The sequence below is a fragment of the Lolium perenne genome, chromosome 5 (assembly GCF_019359855.2).
Source record: "Lolium perenne isolate Kyuss_39 chromosome 5, Kyuss_2.0, whole genome shotgun sequence".
NCBI classification, from domain to species: domain Eukaryota; kingdom Viridiplantae; phylum Streptophyta; class Magnoliopsida; order Poales; family Poaceae; genus Lolium; species Lolium perenne.
In genome coordinates, this window is record NC_067248.2 from 131,617,105 (window position 1) to 131,628,302 (window position 11,198).

Below are 11,198 nucleotides of genomic sequence, written 5' to 3' on the forward strand. Positions count from 1 at the left end.
GCCTTCGGCAATGAAAAGAAATCGTAGATCAGAAGTAACATAGACCAAATCCAACAAGATCCGTTGGAGACAAACCTCCACATGTTGTCCGACAACGCTAGACGCATCACCAGAAAAACGACTAGACATGGATAATTTTATTCCATCTTATGGAAGGAGCCACCGCCAGGCCTTTCTGAGTCACAGATCCTAAACAGCTCAAGAAAAAAAAATATGGATTCCTCCCGCCAACAAGGATTGGGATCCACCATGCCCATGTGGTCCACATTAGGCGAGGCAAATCACCGGTGGAAGGCAGGAAACCCTAATCGCTTGACTCTCTGGCGGCACTAAATATTTGTCGCAGACTCAATGAATCTAGACGAATTTTAGCATATATTTTAATTAAATCTGTGACAAGTATTTAGAACCAAAAAAGAATATTATTTGGATATTTGGAATGCCCCTTTTCATTATGCTGGACCATGCGCTCTAGGAATCGGTTCTGAAATTCCTACTTTTCTGCTACGACTAGGAAACCTCCATTTTCTTCGAACTTCTTCAACGAAAGAGAAAAAACTTGGGCGTGCGTTCCTGCGTGCGGTCCGTGCTAGTAAGAGTGGCTCCATCGTCTCGCCCTGGTAGACTCGTTTAAAACCCTTTTCTTTTGGTCGAGGACTAATTCAAGCCTGCTGACTGGAGCGCACGGTCGTATTTGACGTACGGTACGGCATGCTTATTGCTGAGCATCCAGACGAGGGTTGTTGCCGTTGGTAGCGTCACCCCGCCGCCGGCTGCTACGGAAACACCCAAAGGCGGCAGAACGGTGGTTGGCCGCCGGCTGGGTAGGTGACAAAGTCCTCGCCATATTTACTCGATTTCCTTCCGCTAAAGTTCATATGAACACGAGGCGTGCTGGCCCGTCGCCATTATTGAAACTCAACTGGCACATTGCTCTCGAGCTTTCCACAGGGCACGCATCGATCTCGAGCTAGTACCGACCACCCGCAATGGGCGGGCTTTCGCCTCGATCTGTAACGTGCATTCTCCTCGTTTAGCAGAACGATTCAAAGGAAGGCGACTACAAAATGTTATGTGCTGTACTAGCTGTCGTGTACTTTCTTTGCCTCGTTTTGAAATAAATGTCGTGACTTTCTACAATACGTCTAGATCAAATCCCCTTCTTGGCAACCGATCGCTCGAGCGAGCGATTCTTGTCGGCGCGGAGCGCTCGCGCGGCAGCGCGAAAGCAATTCCCTTTTCGCCGCGTCACGCGTGTCACGCTTGTTTCTTTTTTTGGTAACCGATCGACTTTCCCTTTTCGGCCCGTCGTTTCCGAATTATTTCGAATCGATTTGGTGTTCCCCTCCTTCCGCCCGTTATCCTCTCTCCCCTGTTCTCGTCCCATTCAGCCCTGACGGAGAGGGCGACGGCGACGGCGACGGCGGAGTCGACGCTCCGATTCCTCGTGGCTAGTGCGCGACCTAGATTTCTCCTGCCGTCGCTTCACTAGCAAGCTCCAGTCGAGTTCGGCGCTGTAAGGTTAGTATTCCAACTGGATCTAGTGGGGAGATCTAGGTCTCGCCGGCCGGTTTGTTTGTCCGGCGAGGGATTGTTTTCCACCGTGGATTTATTTTCTGATGGGTTTTTTGTTTGTCTGGCGATGGATTGTTCCGACGAGGGTTTGTCTTTTTGGGTGGATTTTGTTCTCCGCCTAGGTTCCTGATCCGTCCCTCGGTTCACAAACCTCTGTTATCTGGGTCTCGCCGGCCGGTATTGTTTTGTGCGGCGAGGGATTGTTCCACCTTGGATTATTTTTCTGATGGGATTTTTGTTTTTGTCCGGCGAGGGATTGTTCCGGCGAGGGTTTTTTTTTGGGTGTATTTTGTTCTTCGCCTAGGTTCCTGCTTCGTACCTCGTTTTTTCACAAATCTCTGTTATGGGATCGGCTGTAAATTGCGTTTTCACTATTTCAATGTTCATTGTAGTCCGATTTTTGGCCTGTTGCAGTGCTTTTTGTCCACAATTTCTATGGTAATTGTAGCAGGAGAAAGCAGAGATCATGGGACTTGTTTTCTAGGGGTTCACAAATCCCTGTTATGGGGTTTGTTTTATCAACCCACTTATTCACTTTTCATCAACAAGTATCTCAACGTTTAACCAATATATACATTCTGAAGTTACCCACCTCTTTTTTTTCCTGTGTTTAGGGAATGATGAACTCATTTTTTGTACTCCTGCATATGTTTTTTGTTTTGATGCTGATTTCTTCCTTTTTACAGTGGTGATTCTTGGTTGGGCTTGATATATCAACCAAGGCATTGTTATTTTGATTTCACTAAGAGTGTTTCTCATTATCATGGCATCTATTTTTGTATTGCAGCGTTGTTGTTTCCATGGTGGGCAGCAAGAAACAAGGTGGTGATCATCTAGGTGTTCGCAAAATGCCCAATGCCAGTGAGCGCGCTAGGAATCGGGCCTCTCCTTTTCCTGTTGTCAGGTTATATGAACATCTAAGTTCTGATCAGAAGAACTCGATTGGGGATATGGATCTTGGTTCAATGCTTGACATCAAGTGCCATGTTCTTCACAATCCATTGATAAGCTGGCTCGCTCCTTTGTATGATAGTCATTCCCGAGAGTTTGTCATTCAAGGGCGTGGTAGAATCCCTCTCAATGCTGATTCCATTTACTGCACACTCGGTCTTCCGCGGGGGGATATTCCTGTTGTGTATGCAATGGATTCTGTCATAGAGGCTCGTCTAGGTCCTTTGTTATTTCCTAGCCATAGCAGCACGCCGAAGATTACTGGTGTGTTCACAATCCTGTCAGAGATGACTCAGTATGATGACATTTTCAAGCAAGTTTGGATGATGTATCTTGTTTGTACTTTGCTTGCACCAACAATGTCTAACAAAGTCAGCAACAGATGTTATCCTATACTGGTATATGTGTTATCCTCTAGTTTTTTAAAAAATCATTCAATTTTTTTATCAATATATGTGAACAATCATTTTTTACGCGGTGTTTACATTATTTTTTTGTAGGACAACATTAGCAATGTCAGGAACATGAACCTTTGTCAGTTTGTGTGCGACAGATTGCATGATGAGCTTTGTACTGGGAAGCCTTCTGGAGGCTGCCTGTTCCATATTCGATTCTTGTATGTTGACTCTTTGGATATTAGCTCTCTTAACCTTGACCTTCCAGATGGTAGATTTGTTGCTAATATATGGTCAAAGAAAGATGTTGATACTGTGCTTGATGCTGACTTGAAAAGGGATGGATCTGGTTATGGGAATCTCGAGGTTAGTTAATCTTTTTGTGTTTCTCATGTTATGACATGAACTTTTGTGGTCGATTTTGTGCAAGCTGATGCATTTTTTGTTTTTGTTTTGTCACTAATATCAGTTGAAGCCACACCTTGCTATAAATTTCAACTTGTTTGGAGGTGCAGCTAGCTTTGAAAGATGGGTTGAAACCAATACTGCACCTAACTGCCCGAAAAATGTATGATACAGTGATAAGTTTTTAATTTTAGTTTTTCAATTTTGTATGGTACCATTACATTTTTTTAGTATATCTCTTTTTTTAAATGAATTTTAACCTTTTTCATTTTTTGTGTGTTGTTTTTTGATGTAGCGTAAAGACAAGGTTGCTAGATTAATGGGTGAGTTTGCGTCTGTTCTCCTTTCGGTCTAATGAGTAAGCTTGTGCAAGGTTTGACTGAGGTTGATGATGACGAAGTTGTGTATACTGCAAAATCTGATAAGACATTACGCTCTCAAATCGTTGCCTCTCGTTCATCGCATGATGGAGGTGCTGCAAACACAACCTCTCCTATTGCGCAATCAACTTATGATCGTCCTGATAAGATTGTAGGGAAATCACCAATACGCCGTCTGAAGAATGTGCCTTGCAACCAAAGTGCTGATGCTACAGGATGTTGGGGGGGATGTGCCTTGCAAGCAGATTGCTGATGTTACAGATGTCGGAGGGGATGTCCTTTGCAACCAGAGTGCTGATGCTACAGATGTCGGAGGGGCTATTACTGCTGATCCATTGAATGTTGTTGATTCCGTTTCATCACCTGTCTCTGAGCAAACTAATGTTCTGGCCGAGGCCCGTGTTGTTGAGCAAACTCGTGTTACCAGGTCTGCTGCAAAAGCAGCTTGTGGTGCCAAAGCGCCATGTCAAACTGATAAGGTACCTGTTGTCAACTTCAGTGACAATATGTCTGACGGCGAGAGTTATCATTCTGGCAATGACAGTGATTATGTTGATGAAGCCGTTGCTGATCGCTTTGTTATTCAAAACAGACGTCATGTGGATGGAGGTGAGCATGGTGATACCGTGTTGTCGGAATGTGCAGGAGTGCCAAGCCAGACAACTCTTTCTGGTGTTGCGACAGTTGTTCCCGGTGTTTCTCCTGAACTGGTTTCCAGCAGTGTACCCATGGATATTGATTGTGCTGTTGCGGAACCATCTGATGCTGATGCTCTAGTATGTTTTATGGAAACTGATATCAACTGTTGCATCAATGAGAGAATAGGATTGTGTTTCAGGGTCTTGAAAATCTTGCAGAAACTGCTGCTATGCATATTGATGGTGTTGTTGATGAGCGAGATTTAGATATTGGGAAGCAAGTTTTATCTGAAACAAATGAAGCTGATCTTCTTCGTGCCAAAGATGCCAGTGCTGATGGTGCTGTCATTTCTGTCGGTACGAAGTCAGACGAAGTTCTGAGTTCTAGCCTTGAGGTTGCTGTAATGAATGAAGGCAATGTGAAAGGATTATCTGATGGTTATGATGTTGTCAGTGAGACAATCAACGATGTTGTGAATGATTTGAAAAGGAGTAGGTGTGCTCTCGATGCTTCTGAAGCGAAACGTACTTGTGTTGTACGCGAGGATCGTTCTGTTAATCCTGTACAGAATGAACCGCCATCTGCTCCTAAGAAGAAGCCCAATGTGAGAGGCAGAAGGTATTTTTGATCGACCCCGTTTGAAGTTACTCACCAATGTATTTCATGTGTAGCTATCAACATTTCTGTCGTTGCATTTTTCTTACATTTTTTCGCTGTAAATGTATTCATGTTTTTTCTTTTTTTGCTCCTTTTGTTTTTCGTGTAATTTTACCAAATACCATCTCATGAACTTACCAATGCCTTTTTCTGGTAGTTATCAAACGCTGGTTGTTTTGCATGACATAGTATGTTTTATACTTCATTGTTTTGGAGTTTTTTCTAATAATTTTAAGTTTTTTGCTTTTTCACAGGCAAGCTGTTTATAAAAGTCAGGTTGCTACAAGATCTTCACCACGACGACCTCCTAGAGGTACTTCTTCAGGTGTCGCTGATAACGTTGCAGTTAAATCAAAAGTGTCTACTTTGAAAGACCGTCTTGAAGGCTCAACAAAAATTCACGCTGCTGGAACATCTACTGTAGTTGAAACTGGTAGTTAGATTTCAGCAGAGGTTGTTTCTGACGGGGTTGTTTTTAAGGATGCTGTTTTCTCTTCCAAGTCTACAAGTGAAACTGTTCCAACAGGAAAAGAATCTGCACATGAGGATCCAGTTCAAGTTAGATTTGCAACTGGTAGCCAGATTTCAGCAATTGGTGGTTCTGATGTGGTTGTCCCTTCTAAGTCTACAAGTGAAATTGTTCCAACAGAAAAAGAATCTGCACACGAGGAACCACTTGAAGTTAGCTTTGCAACTGGTACCCAGGTTTCAGCAGAGGGTGGTTCTGATGTGGTTGTTCCTTCTAAGTCTACAATTGAAATTGTCCCAACAGGACAAGAATCTGCACATGAGGAACCAGTTGAAGTTAGCTTTGCACCTCAAGATTCTGGTACCAGTGTTACAAGTCAGATGGCTGATCCTGTTGGCGATGTTGACCATCATGCATCTGCTTCTACTGGAACAACTGTTGTTGTTGCTCGTGATGCTGAACAAAATGCAACAGCTTCTCCACAAGGTATTTGCTCTCTCTTTTTTTCGTTGTATCGGTTTATGTTTTTTGTATTCATTGTTTTTTCACTCTTTCATTGTTTGTTTGACTTAGTATGAATCATTTTTTTAATCAGATCAAATTGTTACTGTTGTTAAGAGAGCTAAATTTGTTGCTGCTGATGGCAAACTGAGTCTCACTCCTGGCATCCCTATAGATCTGTCTGCTTATCATGTGTCTGTTGTAAATACATCTGCGTCTGATAAAAGCGCTTCTTCATCTGGTAATATGATTTTTTGTTTTGTGCTCTTTTTGATTTCTTTTTTTTAATATGTTTTGTTTGTCACGCTGCTGCTCACAATATCATTGTTTTTTGCGCAGAGGCATTAGGAAATGCTGATGGCCATGATTCTACCATTTCTGCTGATGTTGTTAAAGAATCAGAAACTGCAAATGTGTCATCTATCCCTCCTACTGGTTAGATCACTTTTTCTATCTTTTTGTGGTTTATTTTTACAGTTTTTACTTTCTTTTATTTTCATTTTCTTTCTGTTTTTCACTCAACCTTTTTTTACTTATTACATGTTTTCTGTGCATGTCTTGTTCCATCAATTCATCTACGCCCGTTCCGCGTATTATCTCCCACTTGTAATCTATATATGCAGAATGCGTACCATCAGGACAAGTAAATGCACGTATTCGTAATACGTTTTCAAGGAACAAGAGAGGGAGGAAGAAGAAGAATTAATTGTTATTTTACAAAACCTGCTTTTTTTTATGGATCATTGGGTGTGGCGAAGTGATGGTGCTGTTGAGTTGGTCGATGTATTAACTTTTTATTTTATTTTATATGGGTGAACAATATCCTGTATGAACGCTATGTAATTTTATCCCTGTTTATATGTAATGGATGATTTTACCTTTTTGTTATGAATAATTTCGATCTGTGTGAGTGAGTACTGTTTGCTTTTTCTTCCCTCTCTCTTTTGTTTTTTTTGGACCTTTTTCTTTTTTCTTTGTATACCTTCATTTTTGTTTTTTATTTGTGGCTACATGTGCGGTGATGTTTATATTTGTCAATGAAGACGGAGGTGCAACTGACTTTCAAGAACATTGTTTTGATGACTCTGTAGACGGATTGCATCCTGTAATCGCCACCGAAATCAGTAACAATGAAGCTGGTATGTCCTACTCTATCTTAGTAGTTAAGTTTTTCATATAGAATATCATGTCCTTGTTTTTTTACATTTTGTTCACTCTCTAATTATCCTTTTTTTGATTTTCTCAGATGATTTGGAGGTCCTTTATATTACTCCAGCTTTGCCAGTGCCTGTTCAGAATTTACCTGTTGCCAGTAGAACTCCAAGGACCAGGCTACGCATGGAAAGGGTCGTTCTTCCTTCGAAGTTCATGCTACCTCCATACAACCGAGTAACTTGTACCGATGAGCAAGAATTATTGTACCAGTAAGTTATAAAGCACAACAGCGACTTTGAACACTCTAAAATAAAACAGTATGTCAGTTTTCTCATGTATACGCAATGGTGTTCTTTTTAGATAATTCATTACTTTTTAGCAACTTAGTTTTGTTCATGCATTCTTTTTTTTGGCAGTTCAAGGTTCTTGATGATTGACCCTATGTGGGTTTCCACTGGTGACTTGGCTAGTAGCGTTATGCCTTCTGGAGAACTGTCAACAACGGTTGCCGAAATTGGAACTGCTGTTCTTCAGGTTGACTGTCCGAAGAAGAAGATCATTTTCCCATGGATAGTAACTGTTTATTTGCTTGAAAGAAGATTTAATTCAAGAATACTGCAGAAACATTTCAGGATGGATGATAAGTATAAACTTAGTCACCAAAATCTGGTAAACTTTTTCTGTGTTTTTATGTTTTTCGATTTGTGTTACTTGTGAACATTTATTTTAATGTTTCTCTGACCCTTGTTTTTATCTTTTCTTTTTTTATTTTTTTTTCAGTTGTGTTTTGGTGTCCTTCAGAATCTTGGAACAGAAAAGAAGCCATGTGGTCATTGGTATTCACTGTTCTTGAATTTTGAGAAAAAAAGGTTTGAAGTTCTTGATTCTGCGCGTGGTCCTGATGATGAATCGCTAATTAATCATTCTAGCGATCTAGTCGATGCTATCAAGTGCATGTATCGTATAAATTACTCCAGTTCATCAAAACAGATTGATGACTATGAGTTGGTTTTCATTGAAGCTCCTAAGCAAAATAACAAGTATGTTCTCTTCTTTTTTTATCTAACTTATGCTTTGTTCACTGTTGGATATTTCTTTGTATTTGATAGCTCACAGATCTTTTGTTCTGTATCTTTTTTTTTTTGAAGCATTGATTGTGGTTATTTTATGCTCAAGTTCCTTGAACTTTGGAATGGCCGTGTTGTACCTGCTATCACTTATGATCAGATACCAGAACTTAGGAAGGTCCTAACATGGAATTGGTTAAACCACCCTCTGAACAAGTTGCAGAATTGGAGGTACCTGTTGGAAAGCAACGCTCTGTGAGGTATGAACTACCAGATGCAACTCAAATAAACTACCACTTACAGCATAAATAAGCTACTTCTCTTTGTACTTGCAGTCTGATTTAATTAGCATTTTTTCTTATTCTTTTTGGCTTGGTAATTTGTAACATTAACCGTTGGTAAATATATGTTTTAGTGGTTGGTAAGGGGGGGGGGGCAGGTTGGTATTTTGTTACGAGCTAAAATGTAATTTTTGTCTATTTTTTTTTTTGTTTGTAACTTAATTTATTGCTGTTCGTAGAATTATCAAAAGGCTGGTAAACAACATGCTCAGAGGTTGATAAACACATTGAATAGCGGTTGATAACTTTCAAGAATTCGACCTGGTCAGGGGTGTTTTTTTGGGGGAAGGTGTTGATAAGTTCATGTTCTTTTCCACAGCTGTTTTTCATAGGCTACTGGGTTGATAATTTTTCATGTTTTTACATTTGATAAACACCTGCTTGGAGGGTTGATACATAACTGGTCAGGGCGTTGATAAGTTCATTTTTCTTTTTTGACAGACTACTGGGTTGATAATTATCAAGGATAGTTTTGATAATTTATCGAACAGAAAAATAATTATCCAAATTGTAGTATTACAAGTTCGAACGACAAACACAGCATGACCATTACACAAATGATTGTACTCTTTCTTTCATTGCATACTTCCATCCTGCTTTCCCCCTCATCCTTCTTGCTTTGTCATGGGTTCCCTTCTTCTTTTTGGGAATCCATTCCTGGTATGCTCATGCCAACCTGTGTATATTTTTTACATGGGATAAATTTAGTAAATGGTAATAACTTTTTTAATAGTTTCTTTTGTACTTGTGTGTATATTTTTCTGTAAGTCAGTACAGTACCTTGTCTCTGTCTGGGCATTTTGGTCTCTTGTGTCCAGGCAACCTGCAAAGTCCACACAATCTTGGTGCAGCCTTTTTCTTTAGTTTTGCAGCACATTTCTCATGGAAATTCATAGGTCTTTCACCTAGGTTGAACCCTGGTTTTCCTGACTGTGGTGGATCCTTATAAGGGCGATGCTCATCTTCATTTTTTTCTTCGTCACTTGAATTTTTCTCCTCATGGTGTATCTGTTCATTGTTGTGTCCATGATTGTTGTCTTCTCTATCTTCATGACGCATATTGTCAGTATCTTGTTGAACTGGGTCATCAACCTTTTTTCTCTTACGTGTGACTTTTTCTTTCGTCTGGAGGCGTTCCATTGCATCTTTGCATATAGCTTTCTTCAGCTCAGCAACTCCTTCAGCAAACAAGTCGTATGACCTATCATCCGTGCAGACAGTAGATAGTATGTGTGATATTTTGCTCATTTCAATCGCGTGTCTAACAGCCAAGTGTGTGTTACGTGATGTCAGTATTGCTTCTTCTCTCCGTCAATCGCGCTACCTCTATCCCAGCTGCAGTAGTCCATCTAGGGTTGATGAAACTGACAGGAAGCTCAGTCAAACCAATATGACTAGCCACCCTCATGACATGGCAGCAGTGTATTCCATCGCGAGCCATCTTAGAGCACGAGCATCTGTACACATCGTCATCAGAGGAAACAGTAACCACATATATTAATCTGGGGAACTCTGCATTTCTATAGTTTGCCACCCTAATAACTCTGTACAATCTCTTCTCTTCCACAACTTCAACGTTGTAAGCAGTACCCTTCCTTAGCTCTTCAGCAAACTTGCCGTATATTGGGTCTGTGTAGATTTTCATTGGTTCCCTTTCAAGAGGATTGAATCCCCAATTCACAGACTCCTTGAACTCACTTTTCTCTCTTAGGCGATCTAGGTCGGACTGTTTTTTTTCTTGTATTATGATATACTCCTTGAAGAATGTTGCAATCGAGTCCTTCCTTTTTACATAGTGTTTGAATAAGGAGTTTGTGCTCTCACTTCTCCCCGTCGATGAAGTGAATGGGAAGAATCTCTCTTTGAAATATGCTGGGACCCACTGAGCTCTGATGTCATATATCCCGTCTGTGTGTGGCTCTCCCAAAGCATTGTGACGCTCCAGTAGATCATGCCAGCTATTTTCGAATTCCTCTGGAGTAAATGAGTTCCTTATAACCGCTCTTAGTTCTTCCTTCAGAGTCCCTCTTACTGCGAAGAATAGGGACAACTTGTCATCCAGGTTCTTGCTGATGTGAAAGTTGCAGAAACGGTGCACTGTGTAAGGTAATGCTTCAGATATTGCAATCCTCATTGCAACGTCTTGGTCTGTTATTATAGTTTCTGGGTGCTTGTTGATACGTCTCCGACGTATCGATAATTTCTTATGTTCCATGCCACATTATTGATGTTATCTACATGTTTTATGCACACTTTATGTCATATTTGTGCATTTTCTGGAACTAACCTATTAACAAGATGCCGAAGTGCCAGTTCCTGTTTTCTGCTGTTTTTGTTTTCAGAAATCCTAGTAACGAAATATTCTCGGAATCGGACGAAATCAACGCCCAAGTTCCTATTTTCACCGGAAGCATCCAGAACACCCGGGAAGGACCAGAGGGGGGGCACTGGGCCCCCAGACCATAGGCCGGCGCGGCCCTGGCCCTGGCCGCGCCGCCCTATGGTGTCGTCGCCCCTTCGACCCTCCTGCGCCGCCTCTTCGCCTATTTAAAGCCCCTGGATCGAAAACCCTGAGACGATTGACGAAAACCACAGAAACCTTCCAGAGCCGCCGCCATCGCGAGGCCAAGATCTGGGGGACAGGAGTCTCTGTTCCGGCACGC

At 41.3% G+C, this 11,198-nt stretch overlaps 1 protein-coding gene across 1 annotated transcript; it reads right to left on the bottom strand.

Moving 5' to 3' along the window:
- Positions 1–9,157: 9,157 nt before the first annotated feature.
- LOC127303575 (protein FAR1-RELATED SEQUENCE 5-like) lies at positions 9,158–10,669 on the bottom strand. The gene is made up of 3 exons (XM_071820894.1): positions 9,819–10,669; positions 9,316–9,736; positions 9,158–9,211 (listed from the first exon to the last, which is right to left on the bottom strand). The coding sequence occupies exons 1-3, from the start codon at positions 10,667–10,669 to the stop codon at positions 9,158–9,160; spliced, it is 1,326 nt and encodes a 441-aa protein (XP_071676995.1).
- Between the last annotated feature and the right edge of the window lie 529 nt (positions 10,670–11,198).